This window comes from Seriola aureovittata, chromosome 6, assembly GCF_021018895.1.
Source record: "Seriola aureovittata isolate HTS-2021-v1 ecotype China chromosome 6, ASM2101889v1, whole genome shotgun sequence".
NCBI classification, from domain to species: domain Eukaryota; kingdom Metazoa; phylum Chordata; class Actinopteri; order Carangiformes; family Carangidae; genus Seriola; species Seriola aureovittata.
In genome coordinates, this window is record NC_079369.1 from 27,532,666 (window position 1) to 27,554,311 (window position 21,646).

Here is a 21,646-nt window from a genome sequence, read left to right on the forward strand (position 1 = left end):
CTAAATCAAAAAAGAGTGTTTTTGTGTTGGTTTTTCAGATATCACCAAGAAATTAGGAATCAGTGACTGGAATATTAGCCCACCTACCTCAACCAATGATAGATTTTTCTATTTTGGATCTTGGATCACACACACACACACACACACACACACACACATATATATATATATATATATATATATATATATATATATATGTATATGTATATATATATATATATGAGCACACACACACACATATATATATATATGTGTGTGTATATATGTGTGTGTGTGTGTGTATGTGTGTGTATATGTATGTGTGTGTGTGTGTGTGTGTATATGTATGTGTATGTGTATGTGTGTGTGTGTGTCTGTGTGTATGTGTATATGTATGTGTGTGTATGTGTATGTGTTAGTGTATATATGATTCATGGGAGAGGAAAGAAAAACGAAATTCAGTGTAACCCAACTAGACACTGCTTTTTTCTAACTGTCACATGTTGAAATTGAAACAACTGATTTAGTCTTCAGCAAATGTGTATTACTGGAGCTTATATGTTTATGTTATGTAAAATCTTAATATTAAAATCTTAATCTGAAGAGTAAGAAGTAGTTTGTTTACTGTAAAACTGTTTAATTATTAATCACAGGTTATTCTTTCACTGATCAGTAACGAGAGCCGACACAGCAGTTTGTTAAAAAAGATAACTTATTAATTAGCACAGAGCTCACAGGACAGTCAGCTGCTCTGAAAGGTGAGTGAGGATTTAAAAAGCCAGGAATACATATTATGTACATATTATGCTAAATGATTTGCAGGTTCTCCCTAGAAATGTGCTACAGTCAAAACAGAAAAAAAATCAGTCACAGAATATATTTGTACGTAAATTCAACATGGATGATATCTGAAGTTCATCATGGTAAACTCCACCCACCTGGGATGACAGCTACGATAAAACAAACAAAATTAATAAAAACATCAACTGTAAATGTTCATTTGTTACTATAAACATATGTATGTCTTGTGTGTCTGTCCAGTAATGCTGAGGACGACGCTGATGCAGGATCAGTTCAGGTTGGTCACATGGCGGTAACTTTGTCATCGGTGCTGTCAATCACCAGGTTGTCGTAAGCGTTCATGTCTTCTTTGCTCCTGATCAGCAAACACACGCACAAACTTTGTCATTAAAGCTTTAAAATATTAGTTATAATAATGTTGGATTTATTACAGCAAACAGTACAAGTGAATACAGCTTGCAAAGTAAGAAAGAATACAGAATATTGCTGTCGTCAGGATGCTGACCCGAAATCTTATTTAAGTATCGCGAGGACTTGTTGGTTTTACCTGACCATGTCCAGGGTGGTCTCATAGGTGTTACAATTGGTCATGACGAGATCATTTTCTCTCTCTGACTCCACAGAGGTCGCTGCCCTGCACAACAAAGGAAACTCACCATTTAAACTTTCATTATAGAGATTAGAAAATCAATTATTTAGTTTGGACATTTAATACATGATTGTGACTGTCTTTACTTTTTGAACGATACTAAAACTGCTGAGTGTGACTGACCTACTGGACTCCTCACACCAGGCCTTTTTCACCAGGAAGCTGACGAAGGTGAGGAAAAGGAAGGCGGCAACGGCGATGATGCCAGTAAGCCACTGAGGCAGCAGACGCTCACTGACCTGTCTCTGATCTAAAACACAGACACAGAGGTCAAAGATCGGAGGTCATTCAAACTCAGTGTGAAACGATGGTCAGTTAAATGTGTGTGTCTCTCTCTTTACCTGTAAACTGTACACCTCAAAGACTCACTACTTCACTACTGCTAAACTAAACCATTAACTGACCTGAACTTAACTCTTTAACTGCTAAACCATTAGCTTGTCCTCAACCAAACAGTATTATGGTGAGCTATTTTAATTGCAATAAAAGTTCAACCTGAACCTTTTTAACTTAGGTAAAAATGGCGTTTGTTAAACTTAAAGTGGTTTTGTTGCTGCAAACCACTGAAGAATAAACGTTAAAATGCCCAAATCTATAGTAATCCATTAATTGTTCCTAACTTTCTTCCTGAATACTATATGATATGTATGATATGTGATATGTACATGCCTTTTTCAATAAGAACTGATGTGAGGAGAAAATTCAGTTATCACATTCATTGTATTTGGTTAATATTTAGTGGTTATCAGAGGTAAGATAGGGATTAATAAAGAGTCCAAACTGATGTCTTCAAACAGCTTATTTTCTCTTAACAAGGTTAATGGACCAAAGAGATTCAGTTTCTACTCATATAAAGCAGATATTATTTGATTATTTCTATAAACAATGAATCATTGATAGGAATATTCTGGAGTTGAATTAACAAAATGATTAATGGATTAGCTGAATGATAGAAAATCTACTTTGATTATCATTAATCGTTTTGTTTAAGCAAAAAAGACAAACATTTGCTGGTTTTAGCTTCTCAAATGTAAACAGTAAACTGAATATATATATGTAAGTAAAATGAAATATGCTGATAGTCACTGATATGTTTTCAGAGGATCAACTAAATCTAACATATTCTTTGAGCAGTAGTAATAACCACTTGTCAATACACTTTCTACCTGTCTGGGCCGTCACTGCTCCCGCAATCAGCAACAAGCAGGAAATCACTGCAGAGGGTTTCCCCATTGTTGTTTCTCCAACTCTTGACTGAAGAAAAAACTAAGTACTGAAACCTGAAACAATCAAATCCTGTTAAAAAAAAATTGAAAAGTGACGCTTCAGTGGTCGATTTAAAACTTTAAACTCTCAGTGTTAAACCGCGAGCGGAGTGAAGCTGAGAGTTTCAGGTGTGTCAGGTGGATCAGCAGGTCGGCACAATTCTGTTAATGTTCAACTCAACCCGACAACACAAGCTCTGATTCACAGGAAGAGCTTTTCTCTGTCCTCAGAGTTTATGACTGAGCTGTTTTCACTCAGATAAACAAACATGGCTTTTAAAAGTAGGGAGGGCCCGATGATTAGCAGTCATCAGAGACTGTTCTACAAAGAAAATTACAAGGATATACAAGAATTATTATTCATATTTATACTATACGATAATCATTTAGGACAGTTTTCTAGCAAAAATGCCAAACTTTCTCTGGCTCCACCATCGCTAATGTGAGATTTTGCTGTTTTTGCCTGGTTTTCTATTTTGGGGTTTTGGACTGTTGGTCCAACAAAACAAGACATTTGGTGACGTCACTTAAGAAAAAATGTGATGATCATTTTTCTATCTATCCTCACCTTTTATAGATGAAATAATTAACCGATTAGTTGAAAAAATAATCTGCAGATTAATTGATAATGGAAAGAATTGTTACTGCACCAAGAAAATGAGGAAAGCTTGTGCTTTGCTGGACAGTTTGTATCTTGCTTCTTCACAGACGATGCCAACTGCAGTCAGCGTCAAACCACCTCTGAAGCATAACCCACCTCTCCTCTGTCCATCTGAATGCTGATGAATTGAGTTGCTAAATTATGTAAATGTGCTGTTGATAGCATGTTAACATGCCTGGACATGCCTGTTTACATTTTTTAACTTGTAATCTATGTAAGCAGTTGCTTTCAATAAGCAGAAGAAAGTATTTCGCCATATTTTGGTAAAAACCGGTGAGTTCCAGGAACATAAACAGATGTTTTAATACATTTTTCAGATTATAAATAGCAGTTGGTTTCACAATGATTTATCAAAACTAAACATTTGCACTAATTTTCACATGATAATAGATGGTGTGTGTGTTATATATTTAACAAGTACATGAACCTCAGTGAGAATTAAACAAATACGTTTCCTAACAATGAAAATATTTTGTTCCCTAATTTGTCGTGAAACCTCAGAGAACCTTGAGGTCCCTGGAGGTCCGGGGCCCAAACGTCCTACAGTATGAGACAGGTGGAGGAGGGTTTGGCTCTGAGCATGCTCATGAGGTTCAGGTTGAACTGGGCTGGGTTAAAGTCCTGGAGGTCGGACACGGAGGTCTGCTGGCCGTCCCGCTTCTTCTCCCTGGAGGTGACTCGGTACTGGGCCTTGACGTTCGTCAGAGGGTTGTAGTCCGGACTGATGTGGTCCGGACAGCGAAACACTTCTCTGATGATGGACCCCTGCTGAGTCAACGCCACAAAGCCGTTCCTGTAGGTCACCATCCTGACGACAGGTGAGTAGACGAACTGAACGTACAACAGGTTCCCTGAACAAGGAAGAAATCCACTACAACATCAGTGACACTTCACTGAGCAGAGGCTTCAGAACTGCTGTGTTCTGTGCCAGGGGCAATAAAACCTCATTCAGAATCACATTATTTAATAATACAAATAACTAAAAATAGAGACCACAACATAAACTTAGTAAAACCAAAATGAATGTCATGTAGTGTTCATTTAGAAAATGAATATAAGATGAAACCAACATCTCTGCACATACGAACCTCTGACTCGCGAGAAAGTTTGGTTTTCTGTCAGTTCGTTTTTTTTTTAAGACCAGTTGATATTTCCTGTACATCCTCAGTGAAAACATGTCCAAACACACCTGAACGTACCTGTAGCAACGTCCCAGACTTTGACGGTTCTGTCCTGAGATCCAGTGAAGACAAATTGGTCGCTGTCAGAGAAAGCAGCAGAGAGGACGCCCTCGAAGAAAAAACCCTGAACACCAACAAAACCACAGCACAATGAACTGGACGGGAACACTGTAGCCTACTGTTGGACCTAATGATAACATTATTACTATAACACTTCCTATGATGCATTTGTACATGGATACAAGTTAAGTCTTAAAGGAGCTATTTGTTATTGCTACATAGCTAATGTTAGCACCAGCAGCTGTGTACTCACCAGTCTAGAAGAAACGTGAGTCCAAGCATCAAAATTCATTCCTTTACTCACCGACATTTGTTTCCAGAGGTGGAAACAAACACCAATGTTCACCAACTCTTGTCTCTATCACTTCTTCTCTTATACTGAAGTTAGCATGCTAACCAGCTAACTCCAGCTTGGTCGACTCTTCTTGTCATTTTCCGATACCAAGTCACTGTAGCATCCATTCTGAAGAAGTAGCTGCTAAGAGGACATATTATAACATCTTGTCTTCTAAACACGATGGCTGAAGCTCTTGACAAGACCGGTAAGTAAACAGCTGTTAATGCTAACGATGGCTATGTAGCAATAGCGAGACACTAGAAAAACACACTGATATATAAACAGATAATGACACATAACACAAACGTAATATTATAAAATATGTCTTAAAGGAGATGATATAATTGTTGAAAATGCTCTACATTAATAAACAGTTGAAAATAAATGTCCTTATATCTGCTTATAGCTACATTGTAGTCTGTTAAAAACCATTTATATGTTTATATACTGATTACTTATAAGTTATATTGGTTAACATAAAATGTTGCCTTATTCTTTGCTTATTCTTGGTTTGTCTCTGTATTATTGTCAGAGTTGTTGGTTAAATGTCTTTTTGGCTCTAAGGCTGCAGATGCTCAGTAACCCTGACCTTGTACTCCATGGTGTGATCCAGGGCCAGTGGGTTCAGGGCCCACAACCTTTGCACAGTGTCCTCTGAGCCCACCATTGCGTGACTCCCCCAGTTACTGGCCGTCACGCAGGTCACTCTGGTGCGATGAGGCTCCAGACTGGAGCTGCCGCCGCCGATGAAATCATGGAGTTTCACCTCCCCGCAGCTCGTTCCATACAGCAGCCTGCGGTCGGACAGCAGCGCCATGGAGGACAGCGGGGCGTGGAGGAGGGACAGGGGGAACCTCTCCAGGGGCCCCTCCACCGTGGGAAAGCTGTCTCTGGTGGTGATCTCGAACAGACACACCAAATCCTCGTAGGCCACCGCCATGTGCTTCTCCTGGGAGCTGACAGCCATGCACAGCACCCTGGAGAGGCTCTCTGGAGGGGGGATGCAGAGTGTCTCCTGGGGCATGGCTAACGGGTAGATGAGGACAGTGCCGGAGGTCAGACCACACAGGAGTAAACGTTTGTGCTGAGCTACCTCCAGACAGCAAACCTGGGCAGAGACAGCCAAACGCTCTGAGAGAGAACCTGCAGGGAGAGACACAATAGTCAAGTCTGGTGTTTTTCCTCTCCTGTGTTGGTGCCAGCCACTTTTATCTATGAAGGAGGAAAACTGACTTTCTCAGTTAAATCCAGACTGTAACCTTTGAAAGATGAAACAACACACTGTTCCTCTTACCTATAAAAAGTTGAATTCACAAGCAAAAACACAACACAAGTCATTTTCTGCGATTTTTACCTGCTGTTAAAATGAGTGCAAACCAATCACGTTCCAGGAGGGACACCACTTCCTGTAGGTGGTCATAAGATCATTTCTGTCTATGCTCTTTGTGCATGTCGCCTGATACTTTTGAGATGGAGTGAAGCTGTTCCACCCACACTTTACCTACAGTGGATTAGGGATGTTATCTCAAATCTGAAACTACACACTCCTGAATCTGAAATCTACTTTAATATTCTTTGATGAAACCATCACATAGGTACAGGAATAAACTTTTATTTATGCATTTCTTTACCCTTTAATTTAATTCTATTTGTATTTTCTTCTTAATTAAGTGGTCTTGGTCCTTTGTGCCAGGGTTGCCACCTTTTATCTCACTTGTCTCACCTTGTTTTGCTTTAACAGTCTGTGTCACATGCTGTATACTGGAAGTTGGTTTGAGTGTCTGTATTTAGACGTTTGTTTATGCATTGCATGGCAGACTGATCTGTGATGTAAGGCGACAGTACAGTTACCCTATGACAGTGTTTAGGGATGGGTAGGACGTGGGAATGTTGAAGGTGTGATATTGTGTTTGTTATGAGGCAGTAATGTATGGAGGACCAGGGATGCCACAGGAAAAAGTAATCAAGTATTTCTTTAATTTCATATTTTAATAGCATTACCATTATTCCAGATTGTTAGTTCTGGCCACAGCTCTCTGTATAATTAGTAATGTATCGATTTACAAAGTCTATTTTTGACTCAACAGAGCTTATAAGACTTCAGCTTCCAGAATCAATAAAAGAATCAGAATCAATAACATCCTTTGAATTCCTTCTTTAACGGTGCGTCTGCAGTGACTCTGCTCTGGTAACACCGACCTGTGTGGTTGTTCCAGCTGATGACTTCTGTCTGGCTCGGCTGTCGGATGAAGAAAACCTGATCTGTGTCTTTGGTGATGGCAACATGGGCGCAGCCTGATGGGATGTGGGCGGTGGGTTTGTGTTGGGTGTCATATTTCAGATTCCACAGCTGGATAGAGCTGGTGGCTGTCGAGGCTGAAACCACAAAGCCTTTATACAAAACCACAGAGGTGACGGGAGCATCTGAACCACACAGAGTGTCCAACAACGCACCAGTGGTCACCGACCAGATCTGTCAGAGAGAAGATTTACACAGGATGGGAACACATGACATGTATAATTTAATTGAATAAAGTTGTTGATTTAACTCAAAGACCATTTTTGAAGTCGTCCTTCAAAGTGAAATTCATGAATTTGAGTTCTTCAAAGCTACAATATGTTTGAAATACGTATCCACGCTGTTACTGTAAAGTAGCTGGAAAATCTTTTACTGCGAAGCAGCTGGATTAGTTTTACTGTAAAACAGCTGGATTAGTTCAAACTGTGAAGCAGCTAGATTGACTTTTTACTGTGAAGCAGCTGGATTAACCTTTAATGTGGTGAAATGGAAGGGATTTTACTGTGAAGCAGCTGCCTGATACAACATGCACATGCAGATGTTGATTTTGCCACCAAGCCCTTTGTATTGTATTAATGAATTTGAATTAAATAAAGTTGCAAAAGAACATAGTTTATTGATTTTAAGCGTCTACAGTGTAGCATATTTGCAGTCATAGTCCTTTGCTCAATAAAGTTTACATTATCTATTCAGTGTGTCATCTCTTACTCGTATGAGCTGGTCAGCAGCTCCAGAGGCGAGCTGCCTGCCGTCCGAAGAGATGCTGGCCGACAAGACGCTGTCTTCATGTTGGAGGTCAAGGAACTTGTCCACAGAGTCTATGTCGATGTTAAAGAGGCTCAGAGTTCGCTCAGCGCCTGCAGAGACAGACACAGATCAGCTGGGAGATGAACACAGGACACCAGAGTTCACACCGAGCGAACGTTCACATGCACATAAGACGCCAGGTTACATCACACAGGTAATTGGAAAACATGTTTACAGTGACCTGATTAGGTTAAATCCACATGTAACCCAGAGTGTTAGACTTTACATTTCTATTCTGTTAATCTACAACAGTAAATATGTTTGAGAGAAACTTAGTGGCATCTCCAGGAGAAATCCAGCTGGAACAAGGAAACCATGTTTCTCTTATCTCCTGCTCAGATACTGGAAAGAGGATTACTCATTTTAATGATGCTGATGAAAAGCAGACTGGAGCCCTCATGATTGCAGGCTTTTGTCGACTTTCTGTGTCCTCATTTTTATCTTTGCATATCATCTGTTTTTCAGCGTGAACTCAGCTGAAAGTCTCACATATCAGAAAAGTATAAAGGCAGGAATATGACACATGGGCCGATAAAGATTCACACATTTTAAATGATGACATTTTCGTGCCTTTACCATTAAAATACTAATAATTCAAATTTCTGAATAAAAAAAAAACCCAATTGTTAGAATTTACAGATATAAACAAGAAACGTAAACACTGACTGAAAGAAACGCTTCAGCACAAATCATTACACAGATAGGAAAGCAGGACAGAAATGCTGAGCTCAGTTTCACATTAGAAAAACTCTAAAGTCTAAAATTCCAGTTTGATTTCTCATCAATAGGAAGGAATTCCACATATCAGCTACTGATGTGTACCTTTTCAAGCTATTTGTAGCTGCAGCTTGTTATGGTTTGAAAAAACACTGAGTTAGTTTATTAGTCATACCTGCCATCAGAATTTTTTCATCTTCTGTAACAGAAAGTAAAGACGGAACCAGAGGAAACTCAACAGCTGTCTGTCTGCCCGACCCGGAAATCTGCAGATAAATGTATTAAATATTATCTGAGTTATGATCATGTGCAACAGAAGAAATAACGTCCCTGTAGGTTTGACTGTTTATGCTGAATTACTGGTGACAAGGTTTTGTCTTTTGTATAGGACGGAGCAACAGTCTACTGGAAAAACATGTTGAATAGAAACAATCAGTGTTTTTTCACAATGACAAAGAATGAAAAGGAAAAAAAATTTATTTTTCTTTTTAGTAAATACATTTTGAATTATGATTAAAACTAGACTTTATTTTCTTGAGTGATCTGTTGAGGAAGTGAATCCATTCTAACATTGCTCAATATAAAACACCCTTAAGTAACTCCCTAAGCTAAGGAGAAATTAAACCTTAACTGTTATACTCAAGTACAAAACTTAAGGTGATTTTTGCAACTGGCCCCTGGACACTATGAGGGTCCGAATGTCCCACACTTAAATGGGGATAAACAGAAGTCTTCCTTGTTATTGGCCTCAAAGAGACTCTGCGGCCTTTAACTCTAATATCAAGCTGTAACAACTGCCAATTAAACATCCATGAAAGCCATCAAACCTGCCAATCAAAACGGACGTACCTGATAGAGGAAGCCTTCTGTAGTAACCACAAACACTTTCCCACGTTTTGGTAACGTAACAGAGTTGACAAGATTAAAACACCTCTGTGCGTTTTCCAGCTGAGTCTCCACAGTCTGAGTGCCGTTAACAGGACGAGATATTCTGACCAGACCACAGTCAGACAGAGAAACTACAGAGTCCTCCAGAACTCCCAGAACCAGCGAGCCTTCATCACTGCTGCTGCTGAAGAGCTCAGCCCCGTCCAGCTTCCACACCTTCACCTGCGAAGAAGAAGAAGAAGAAGAAGAAGAAGAAGAAGAAGAAGAAGAAGAAGAAGAAGAAGAGTGCACCTGGGCCCAAAAACAAAAAGTGAAACAGAAAACCCTCTCCTGAAGCCTCCATCCACCCGTGCAGCAGCCTGAATAAATCAGACAAACGAGGACAGGAAACCACCAGGTGTTCTACAGTTTCTGTGTGCCTGCAAAAAGAACAGCCCTCCCCAGTGCTGGGGTCCAGGTGAGCCCTGTATCTGTTTGTAGCTATAGCTCCGTGTGTGATCCTCCACTGGAGGGCAGCCATCAGCTTTTCAGCAGGAGGTTTATCCAGGAGCCGCCAGCAGCCTTTAGGGGAACATTTTGTGTCACACACCTCAGTCCATTTGGACTCCCTGAGTCCTGTCAGAGAGCCGAGGTTCAGGACCTTTACACAGCTGTGATACAGCTGCTTCTTCCCACAGGAGATGAATTTGGACTGACGATGAGGGAGAGGAACACATACTCGTGGCCCTCACTCCACTGTTCAGCAGCCAGTGACGACCCGACCAGAAGAAGTCCACGAGGAGCCACTGCAGCGCCTTTATGAGGTCTGGTGGTGGAAGCAGCCATTTCCACTTAGACAACTTGGCCTCCACCTTCCCCAGCACTCCCTCCCAATTCTGTCTTTCTATGTCCTTTTTGCCTAGATGAACACCTAAAGTCTTTACTCCTCTTGTTCTCCAGCTAAGGCCCCCAGGAAGACCAGGAGGGCATCTTGAACTCTACTGCCCCGCCAGACAATCTCCACTCTTCCACCAGTTTATCCCGGCTGAGGAGGCCCTCTCATACAGAGCCAGGCCGGCCTCTAACTCCAGGACGTCCCCCCGGTCCCAGACAAAAACTGCCTGGACCTCGTCTGTGGAGGAGAGGCTCGATGGCCACGCTGTAGAGCTGGCCTGAGACGGGGCAGCCTTGCCTGATCCCCCTCCTGACTGGTACAGGACAACTAAGACCTTAAAACCAAGCATGTCAGGCCCCAGCTCACCCCAGAAGTGTTTAAAAACTCCTGACCAGTCATATCTAAAGAGTCCAGTTCCTACCTGCTGCCTGCTGCCTGCTGCCTGCTGCCTGCTGCCTCCTGCCTGCTACCTGCTGCCTGCTGCCTGCTGCCTGCTACCTGCTGCCTGCTGCCTGCTGCCTGCTGCCTACTGCCTGCTACCTGCTGCCTGCTGCCTGCTGCCTGCTGCCTGCTGCCTGCTACCTGCTGCCTGCTGCCTGCTGCCTGCTGCCTGCTGCCTGCTACCTGCTGCCTGCTGCCTGCACGGGCAAACAGTCCTCTTGTGACCCACATCTCCACACTCAAAACACTTCTTGCTCCCAGAGGTGGCGTACACCATATAATAACCTTCCTCGTGTTTAACACGGAGGGAAACTTCTAGTGTCTGAGTGGGAGAGTCCAAAAACATGAACATTGAAGGTCTGATTCACACCTCTGACCGCCTTCTTCGCCATAGCAGCTGAGACTCATGGGTATTGTAGTATTTAAGAAAACATCCGTCAAACTGACAGAAAAAAATGATTTCTAATTCAAAATGGTGGACAGAGCATAAACCCTTCCAAGACACCTGGGTGTTTCCATGTAGAGGAACTGAGGAGATCATTAACAGGTCATGGTCAAACTGGTGGACTCAGTAGAAATAGTATGAGTTAGCATTAGCATTATTATTATAATAGTTTTATTACCTGAGTCATGGTGTAAACACAGAGCCGCTGTCTCTGCTCAGACAGGTGGAGGTGTACTGATGAAGGGGCGGAGTCAACAGGTACAGCCTCCTGGATGCAGAGCAGCTGCTGGCCGTTCATGAGGCTCCACCTCCTCAGAGAGCCGTCAGCAGCCAAGGAAAGGCAGTGAGACGAGCTGTCAATCACTTTAACTGACAGGACAGCACCTACACAGCACAGATTACACTGTGAGTTATTATTATTATTATTATTATCATTTCATTATTATTCTTGAATCAAATCAGACTGACCGGTGTGTCCCAGCAGAGTGTGGACAAGCTGCTGGTCACTGAGACTCCACACCGCCACCACCCCGTCATCTGAACCTGCAACCAGAAGCTCCGCCTCCACACTGACGTCCACACAGAGAACACCTGCGGACACAGCGACAGGTAAACCTGTGTTAATGCCCAACTCGCAGCACATCTAAATCACAGCTATCACGATTTGTGGCCCGAGCACAATAAAACGGCGGCAACAGCTACCAAAATAAAATACGTGATAAGGTGCTGCATGAAGAACCAGGTCACAGGAGCTGAAGGATCACAGACTTTGGTGAGTGAAGTAAATTTCCTGTCACTGATGTGAACTGTAGATCATATTAAAACAGCAGCTCTTAGGATTGGAAATTTTATTTTTTTATTTTTGATGCAAAAACAATTAATCATATCAATCATTCAGCCCCACTCTTGCTTTTTTCTTTGTTGGATTTAAACATGTCTGACCTCCCTGCAGTCCGCTCAGTGTGTGCTGCAGCGCCCCCCCAGGCTGCTGCAGGAAACTACACTTTGGGACGAGGATCGGCTCCGCACACGTCAGCAGCCACTCTTCACACTGACTGCACAGCTGGCCAATCACAGAGGGGAAGGTCGAGGCCAAGGAGCAGAGTCTGGCCAACAGCTCAGTGTAGAACAGAGACATATCTGGAACAGATGGTTGAAAACACTGCGTGTGTATTATGTTACAGGTTTTAACACATTCCTACTGTTTAAACTCATTTTTGATCTAACTGTTGTTTCAAAAGACTCTGTCACAAACATAAAAGTCAAATTTCGAGGGAAACTTGTTACACTTTTACACGTTTAGACTGAAAACGTTCAAAAAGCACATGAGTATGGAACATAGAGCCAAACTAACTGACCAAAGTGATTGTCCAAGAAGTCCAGGCTGGGTTTGATTAGGACCAGAGTGTCTCGGATCAGTCTGGTCTCAGTGCAGTCCATGTACTGGGAGCACTGGTCCAGGTCGTGGATCACACTGGACACCCCACACACCCTGCTCTTACAGTACAGCCACTCAGCGCTGCCTGAAAAATACAAAGCTTCTGTCAAAACCATCTTATTAAAAACAGAGACTTCTTCATTCAGTCTCAGGCCATGGTTTAAACCTGGTTTAAACCTGGTTTAAACCTGTCTTAAACCTGGTATGAACCTTCATTCAGTCTCAGGACCGAATGAAGGTTCATACCTGGTTTTAACCCGGTTTACTTGAGGTTATTTAGCTAGGTAGACAGGTTTAGGACCAGAATGCACCTGGGTGGGCCTATGGTTTTTACCAGAGCAGGAGAGGCAGCAGGGAACATGATCCCTTTGTTATTCTGTTTGTTTGTTAAATTGATAAAATAATCAAAAGAAAAAGGAGAAGGCTTTGTTTGGACAAAGATAAACCACACTCTCATGGTGCATCACTGCTCTTTAGATTTTTATGTTGGATTTAAATTGGATTGGATTTTCTGTGTCCTTCTCTTTCTGTCCATGTTTGAACCAATAACTGAACAATACAGGTACCTGTCTGACTCTGGTCCGGGCGTGTGGTGGTAGTGGGTGGGACTTTAACATTAATCTGATCTTACCAATGACCTCATGTTGGAGCTCCTCCCACAGACCGGCATGCAGCAGGTGATAGGGCAACTCCTGGAGCTTCCTGACGTTAGCCAATCCTGGAGCAAACCACAGTGGCTGGGGAGGGACCTGTGACACCACAGAAAGTGTCTGAGTCCATTCAACAATAACCTGTACAGCGGCACACATCCCACCCACACTCTATTTTCCTGTTTTGTACTTTCACACATGTATGTTTGTATGTGGGGAGATTAACTGTTCCAAAGCTCACCAACAAAGTTTGTTGGATGTTTTTTGGAGAGTTTTTCCTCATCTGAAATGAAGGTCTAAGAATAGATATGTGTTGCACACTGTACACACTGTACGGACATTTGGGCTGTGCAGAGCAGCCATGTGTCCAGCGCTGAGCTCATCAGTCACACAGCAACTGCTGGGGATGAGGATGTGATCATGAAACTTCGTTAAAGTCTTCCTATTAAATCTTGATACTTCACACATGCAGGTTCACAAACATGCAGCAGCTCTCATGCACAGAAAAGTCGACCAATAGAAAAGGGACTCAGTTCTTTTTATATTCCATGTCAGCTTTGATGGAGCCTCAGTCCTCTTTTACTGCTGTGGATTATGGGTAGGTTTTATTTGGAACAAGATGGCTGCTGCTAAACTTGTCTTATCCACATTCCTGTGTTATCTGGTTAAATTAAATAAATATACCTATATTTAGCAATAGGCCTACTTCTGCATTATCTTTAACGTCTGTGTTATCATTAAGAAATACAACCTCATAAGACCTTATGATGTATAAGTTTGTGGCTTTGGGTACCACTGTAGTACAGTATATACAGTATATATTTGATATTTAGAAAATCTGAAGGACCAGAACTGAAATTTTGTTTTAAATCAGTGCAGCTTTATTAAAATGTGTCTTTGGAGACACAACTCACTTCTCCACTTCTTCACCTCCATCCTGTTGATGTAAGCTACAGCTGCTGGATGTGATGGTGTACATGTTGTATGTGAGGAAACCCTCCTGTTATCGAGTCGTTGGTACCTTTCTGTCGGAGAGCAGCAGTGACAGACCCGGCAGAGCTGCAGGCTTCAGTTTCCCCGACCACCGACCCAGAAAGTACTCTGCCATGATCCTGAGGCTCCGCCCCCGCCGCTCTGACGTCAGATAGCGCGATGAAACCGCCTCCACCAGGCGCCTGAAGTACACAAAGGTCATGTGTGTGAATCAAATCAAATCTAATCTTGTGATCATCCATCAGGTTTTTTTTCTTGTACCGGTTGTTGAAGGCGACGGCGGCGACCCCGCCCGTCCACCGCTCCTCCAGATGGTCCTCCAGGTCCCGCTTGAGGCGGGCCCAGAGGAGGGGGGGCAGCCGGATCAACGAGGGCGTTGGAGGGAGCGAGTACCTATACACCTCACTGATGACATCATCGTCCAGGGACATGACATCACGTAGCTCAGCCTCCAGCAGACCTTCCCTGTGGACATTTATCATTATCATTATATATTTACCTGTTAAACCTTTATTTCATAGCAGTTTCACTTTTTGATTTTTTGATCAGCGGGTTGTAACATCATAACATCAGCTTGTTATAACACTTTGTCTACATGTGATCACATCCTCTTTAACTTCACATTTACATGTATTATTGCTTTTTTCATTGGTGATTTACATTATGTTGTTCAAGTAAATACATTTGACATTTATTATACTGTTTGTTGCAAATGAAATTTCTGGTCTGGCCCATATACTTCCACATCTGGGCTGAGTGCAGCTGTTACCCTTCAGGACTGTCTGACAGCTGGAGGATTTTCTGTGTGTGCATCAGAATTGGTCCAGATGCGGAAGTAGCATCTGACAGTCATGCTGTGTATGGGCCAGATTTATTTTGCTGATAAAAAATACTTTAAATTTCATTTCCACTGGAGCAATAATTAGTTTTTCACTGTGTGAACTCGTGTTTCTCTTGATTATGAGTTGTCTGATAAAACTAGTCAATCAGTGTTTTGTTTTCTTATGTGATTATTTTTGTATTATTTATAGTTCAGTAGCAAAACTGCAGGTCACTGCTGTGATGGCTCCACTCCACCCAGCCAGCCAATCACAGACAGCAACTGTGGGTGCCTGATGAGTTTTATATCAAATTGAAAGTAATGACTCATTTCATTATCAATTTCAGATCAACCACTTAATACACAAACAACAGTGATAAAAGCCAATCATAACTTTCAAGGTAACGTCTTCAAATGTTTTTTGTTGTCCAACCAACAGTTAAAAATTTTGTTTAATGATACAAAAAATAATCTATTTTCAATTTTTGTATAAAAAAAATACTTTAATGATTAATCGATTATGAAAATCATTTCTGATTATTTTTATATTGATCGACTGATTGATTAATCAGAGCGGCTCTACTAAATTATTCAGTTTACTGTGAAATAAAACAGAAAATCATCTGCTGGTTCCTCTATAATATTGTCAGGTCTTGACCCTGTAAAGAGCCTTGAGATAGTGTTTGTTATGATTTTGTGTTGAATGAATGAATAAAGTTGAATTGAAAATTGAATTGACTGACATCTGACATATTTAGTCTGTTGACAACTGATTGCTCATTTATTTATTCATTATTGTTTCCTCGTGTTTCATATTGACTGATTAAAGCTCAGTTGTTCTTTGGATTGAATTATTAATTGATGTTTTCATTTACATTTGGTAATATCAGGTAAATGTACTTTAAATAATATACTTTAATATACTTTAATAAACTAAATATACTTTAATTCTCCAAGTGTTTTTGTTTTGCCTGATTTTATTTTAAAGCCGTTTCCTCAGGAAACAAAGTTGTCATTCAGTGAATCAAGAAAATAATCCAAACTGATGATGTTCGCTGGTTGCAGGTCGGATAAACACTGATAATGTTTGTAATGTCATTTCTGGAGAACAATGCTCTCATGCTGTGACATATGTGTGACTGTCTCACCTTGCCAGAGTGAGGTATCCTAAGGCCCCGCCCACCAGCTCCTTCCCATGTTTCTCCTCCAGCATCAGGAAGAGCTGTGACATCATTTCCTGTGCATTGGCGCCCAGATGTATCTCTGTGAGCGGGGTGAAGGAGGTCCAGCGTCTGGCTGCAGACAGGATCAGTTTGAGGTGGAGGGGACAGCCGGTGGAGTCGAAGCTCTGCAGCACGGCGTCGCTCTGCTCGGGGGTCAACGCTCGCTGTGACGCTCGCATGTTTGACTCCACGATCTGTTTCCCTTCATCACGAGACAAACGCTCCACCTCAAAGAAGCTCCCCAAAGACTCAAACTTCAGCCGCATGTTAACAAATGCCTCACTGTAGGTGTCCATGGAAACCACCAGGTGGACATTGGGCGGGAGGTCGGTGGGCAGCCAGCGGAGTCTGTGAGCGTGATTCTGGTCTGACAGCTGATCCAGAGCGTCCAGGATGAGGAGCAGACTGTTCCCCTGCTGGGAGACCTGGGTGAGGACGTTCCTGAAGAACCGGAGCAGCTCCAGGTGGGTGCCGGCCGTCAGGGGCGAGGGCGGAGACAAACCGCACGCCAGGCAGACCTGGAGACAGATGCTGCGGAGGACGTGGTCGATGTCTGGTCTCTGAGGATGACGAGCTGACAGCAGCCTGATCACCACCACCGATCCCGCCTCCAGGACACTTCGCATCTCCTGCGCCAGTTTGCACAGCAGAGCCGTCTTACCCATCCCGGCAGCCCCGTGGACCACCAGCGGGCCGTGAAGCACGTTGGTGGACTCCCACATGGCGAGGCAGAGCTTCCCCAGGAGACCCTCTCTAGCGTGTAGACCTCTGCACAGCTCAGCACTCATGGCGACATGCTGTGCAACCTCTTCACCCACCCAGTCTGACGTGTCCTCATTTTCTTCCTCAGTGTTTCCCCAGATCTTCCTCCGCCTCCCCTCAGGCGGGGAGTCGACCGCTGCTGTGATCCGGGCCTTCATCTGCGTCACAAACTGCTCGCAGACGCTGTCCAGGTACTGAGCGTGCTCTTTGCGTTTGGGGTCGACACTCCCCTTGCTGAGCTCCACACAGTGCAGGTTGAGGATCTTCCGTGATGAGGCGTAGAGCCGAGACTTGAGGCCGGTGAGGAGTGACTGAGCTTCAGCGTCCAGCAGCCCTTCGGCATTCAGGTCCATGTACTTGGCGAGACGTTTGGGACCGTCCCTCACCCTCTGCCGGGGAATCTCTCGGACGAAGAGCAGAGCCGACGGTTCGCCATCGTCTTTCCACAAACCGTGCTCGAGCTCCCGCTCTGTGACTGTGGACAGAAGAAGAAGACACTGATGTCACAAACCCTCTGAGACAACAGGGGACCAACTGTGAGCGACGTCTCTGACCTGATGTGTAGAACTGTTGTCCCTGCTCGGCGGTGATGTCTCCAGCGGCTTCGGCGTCGGTGGCGGCGGATCGTAGGAGCTGCAACAGTTGAGTTTCTGTGAAACGCCAGGACAGGACGTCGTTGTCGTGCTTAGGCCCACTCTCAGGTCGGAGGTCGCTGTAGTGGGGGAAGTGAGCCGTGATAGGCTGGAGGACGTAGGTGGGCGGAACCGCATTGCAGTCTTTTAAGAACCACTGATTCAGCTGTTTGACGCCTTCAGGGTTTTTGGAAAGTTTAGACAAAAGGACTTCAAAATGTTTCTGCAGGACAAGGCGGGGAAGAGCCCTGTGGCCATACCGGTTCCCCAGCAGAGCCTTGAGAGCCGAGGCATGAATACAAAGGGAGAGAATCAGATCATGGATTAAAATCTTTTACACTTTGCATCCACTTTCACTTCAGCTCCAACAGAAATGTCAGGACATTTAGTTCTATTTTGTCATTTTCCAGGACTGAAAGATGAAAGTTTTTCAGATTTCTTAGACGTGTGAGAGCCCTGTTACAAATCAATCAAAATGTATTTCAAAGAATTTGATCAAACCACAGAGGATCATGCGATACTGGACTTTAAGTTTAGTTATGAAAAATAAATATCCAGCTTTGGTATTATCCACAATGTGCGTAAAGGTCTGAATTAGAATTGAAAGAAGATGAGAGACTCACGATGAAAGCCGGTCCGGTTGAGATCCTCTTACAGGTCTCGATCTCCTGCAGGAAGATCTCACAGGACTCGTGAACTCCAGTCGTCACATTTCGAATCCCCCAACGCAGATCCACCACCTGAGGAGGAAATATCACTGATCAGTGAGCAGCGGTTTACTGAACACAGAACAGATCACCTTATCAGTTACTGGATTCGTTGAAACCGTTGAAGAGGAAACTGTTGAAATGTTGACCCGACCTCAAACACCAGCCCCAGACTGCGACAGAAACACAGGACTTCTGGGTAAGCTTTCTCCAGCAGAGCTTTCCTCTCACTGCTCATATCTGACCAGAGAACAGAGACAGTTCAATAAGTTCATCTGTTGTAGGCTGAGGTGGTGCTCAGTGAAATAAATATAACAGTAACTGTATATGTATATATATGTGTGTATATATATATATATATATATATATATATATATATATATATATATGATTATAAGACTATAAGACTTATTATGGTAGAATGATAGAGTTTGAATGACTCTTGGAGGAGGATTTTCCACAACCTGGCAACCCAAAAGTTGCTCTTATTAATGGCTTATAACTGATCAATAAGGCATTAATAAATGATTTATTAACCATTAATAAAGCCTTTATAAACGATGACTTATCAGCAAAATGTAAGACTTTAATAACTTCTAATATCTTTGTGTGAGTTAATCTGCTCTGACCTGTGAACGTGGAGCTGATGAAGACCCGGATCATGTTGGAGCTGGTCCTCTGAGCTCCGTCTGTCCGTCCTCTGAGGACGTCCTGCAGACTGACACCTCCTCCTTCTCCTGCTGGACGCTCTGCCATCGTCTGCGCTCTGAAACCACCGTCTTCTTCTTCTTCTGCCTTCTGTCTGAGCTTCCCTCCTTCAGCTGCTCCTCAGTCTCCTGTCTGTGTTGTCCCCTCTGAGATTTTCCTCCAGGACAACCAGCTCTCCCACATGACCTGCTGCCGTACCTGCAGCACACTGAATACTACTGTAGCACTGTGTTGGACCCGAGTATGACTGGGTTAACTGCACGAGACCACAACATCATCTTCTGAAGTAGATGTTGTTAAAGCCCATTGTAATGTTTCTGCACAATGTAACCTGCTTATTACTGATCATGTATATTTTTCATCACTGCTGATCATTTATGGCTAAACTTTCTCATTATTACACACAATATCAATATCTTGTTAAAACTAGAAATTTTTATTGGTGTAACAAGACACTACAATGAAATCTTTTTCCCTGTGGCACTCAGAAACCTGTGTGGTAGTTTGGGATGTAGGATTGTATTGTAGTTTCTGAGGTACTTTACCACACATTTTATAGTACAATTATGAAAAAAATAAAATAGCATATAACATGAAAGTTAATCATTTATTCACTCCTTTGTTCACTGTGTTAGTGTATGCCTCTGTAACTGTGTTGTGACCACATGCTGGCTGTGCAGACGGTCTCAGCCCGTTCCTGAATAGGGTTCCTTGAAATGGGATCTTATCTGAGTGACTTGTAGTATTTTAAGATATATATAAAGGATTGCTATAAAGGATGGTGTTGACATTGACCTTAACTCTTTCTAAGGTCCAGCAGTTGGCCATTGGATGACTAGACTAAATAACATAAAGCCAATCATGTGTGTTTTTGCTTTTTCCTGGAACTTTATAAATGCTGAAATGTGTAAACTGACGAAGGGGCATATCTCTTTGACCTCTGACTCCTGTAAGGTGTTGTCAACAGATTAATCTTATTCTTTAACCCATCAGTGTTTTGTTTGTCTGAGTCTTTAATGAAGCAATTTCCATCAGACAATAAACATCCCAAAATACGAACCATAGAAACATATGGTACCAGTACCACAGAGTCAATGGTACATCACCACAAAACCCTTGTACCACATAATACCCCATGACTTGTGGTACTGTCCTGTGGTAAAGATCCTAAAATACTAATGATACACAAGCTAGTCTAATGACACAGTAACACAAAAGGTATCACAGAACTCAGAATTTAAACTTCAGCACATCTAAACAATTGACAATAACTGGTTTATTTGGTTTTAAATGTTTAATTTCACCAGTAATGATCTAAAGGTTAATAATGTCAGTTAACATGACATGAAATATTCTGATTACATTATTCTGTTTTACATTAAACAAACATGTAATTATGGCTTTAATAAACTTATAGCCTGGCTAACCTGAACCAAACCGCTAAAATGAACTGTTAGCTACAGCGCACTTTAAATTAGTTACATCTAGTTTTTAAACATCAACACATTTAATGATACATTTTGTATTTGTAATAGTACATGGTTTTGTTAATAATGGTAGCCTATATAATTTTTCAATTTAACAGATAAACTGAACCAAACATATTGAGCTAAGCTTTGCTAAACCAGAATATTCAGTTAGCTTCTAAATCCAGTATTCTGTTGGCATAATGGGAATATCAAGAAATCCTGCTAGAATTCAGTGTTCACATATGTCCCAAGATGCCAGCTTGTAATTACACTAATAACCTAAATTAGCTTGTTTCACATATTTGCATTTATTAGATACAAACAAACAGCACATGAATCCTTTAAAATTAGTAAATCTGTTTGCTCAGAGCAGAGACATCTTTGCTAAGAATAGGGTTTAACATACATACGGAAGCCGCGAAAGGTCATACTCGGAAATATTTTATCCGGACATAATTGAGCTTTATTTTCTCGCGATAACGGAATCTCGGTAACTGAGTTGTGCTTTGGTAGATTCATTGGAGTAAACTCGTAGGTCTTGGTTTGACTCAACTAAACCCAACTATAAAGTTGGATTTGTTGGAGCTGGATTTTTTTCTCTTTTGATGAAATTACTGTATTTTCCCCTGCCTCCAATCTTTGTGCTAAGCTAGGCTAAAGGTCCTAGAGACACAGGTGTAACTGATATCCATCCATCTCTGATACCTGCCAATTAGCTGTGAGGCTAATGCTCCTTTAGATAAATCGCCTGACCTCGTCCTCTGAGGGTTTCAGCACCTTCGTTACCACCTCGACTGTGAACCACACACTCGATCGGCTCAGTTCACCTGCTCGGCGCTG

The 21,646-nt window shown here is 42.4% G+C and overlaps 2 protein-coding genes across 2 annotated transcripts; both read right to left on the reverse strand.

Annotated features, from left to right (window-relative positions):
* Nucleotides 1–602: 602 nt before the first annotated feature.
* Nucleotides 603–2,856, reverse strand: pdzk1ip1 (PDZK1 interacting protein 1). The gene is made up of 4 exons (XM_056379060.1): nucleotides 2,596–2,856; nucleotides 1,553–1,679; nucleotides 1,328–1,414; nucleotides 603–1,135 (listed from the first exon to the last, which is right to left on the reverse strand). Exons 1-4 carry the CDS (start codon nucleotides 2,660–2,662, stop codon nucleotides 1,063–1,065), a joined length of 354 nt encoding a protein of 117 aa, XP_056235035.1. The 5' UTR covers nucleotides 2,663–2,856; the 3' UTR covers nucleotides 603–1,062.
* A 783-nt stretch (nucleotides 2,857–3,639) lies between these two features.
* nwd1 (NACHT and WD repeat domain containing 1) lies at nucleotides 3,640–19,385 on the reverse strand. The gene is given in 19 exon segments (XM_056378647.1): nucleotides 3,640–4,206; nucleotides 4,555–4,660; nucleotides 5,523–6,076; nucleotides 7,133–7,406; nucleotides 7,941–8,089; nucleotides 8,932–9,022; nucleotides 9,606–9,866; nucleotides 11,583–11,788; nucleotides 11,873–11,995; nucleotides 12,347–12,544; nucleotides 12,763–12,927; nucleotides 13,474–13,591; nucleotides 14,514–14,667; nucleotides 14,747–14,950; nucleotides 16,454–17,766; nucleotides 17,768–18,199; nucleotides 18,546–18,662; nucleotides 18,784–18,869; nucleotides 19,259–19,385. Coding segments are annotated over 19 exon segments (4,989 nt in total). The 3' UTR covers nucleotides 3,640–3,895.
* Nucleotides 19,386–21,646: the final 2,261 nt, after the last annotated feature.

Bases quoted from the DNA above. Each gene is read 5' to 3' on its own strand.
- pdzk1ip1 (XM_056379060.1), bottom strand. From the start codon at position 2,662: ATGGGGAAACCCTCTGCAGTGATTTCCTGCTTGTTGCTGATTGCGGGA. The intron at 1,680-2,595 runs GTAGAAAGTGTA...TCTGTGTTTTAG, and splicing joins AGCAGTGACGGCCCAGACAG to ATCAGAGACAGGTCAGTGAG. The intron at 1,136-1,327 runs GTAAAACCAACA...TTTGCTGATCAG, and splicing joins ACCACCCTGGACATGGTCAG to GAGCAAAGAAGACATGAACG.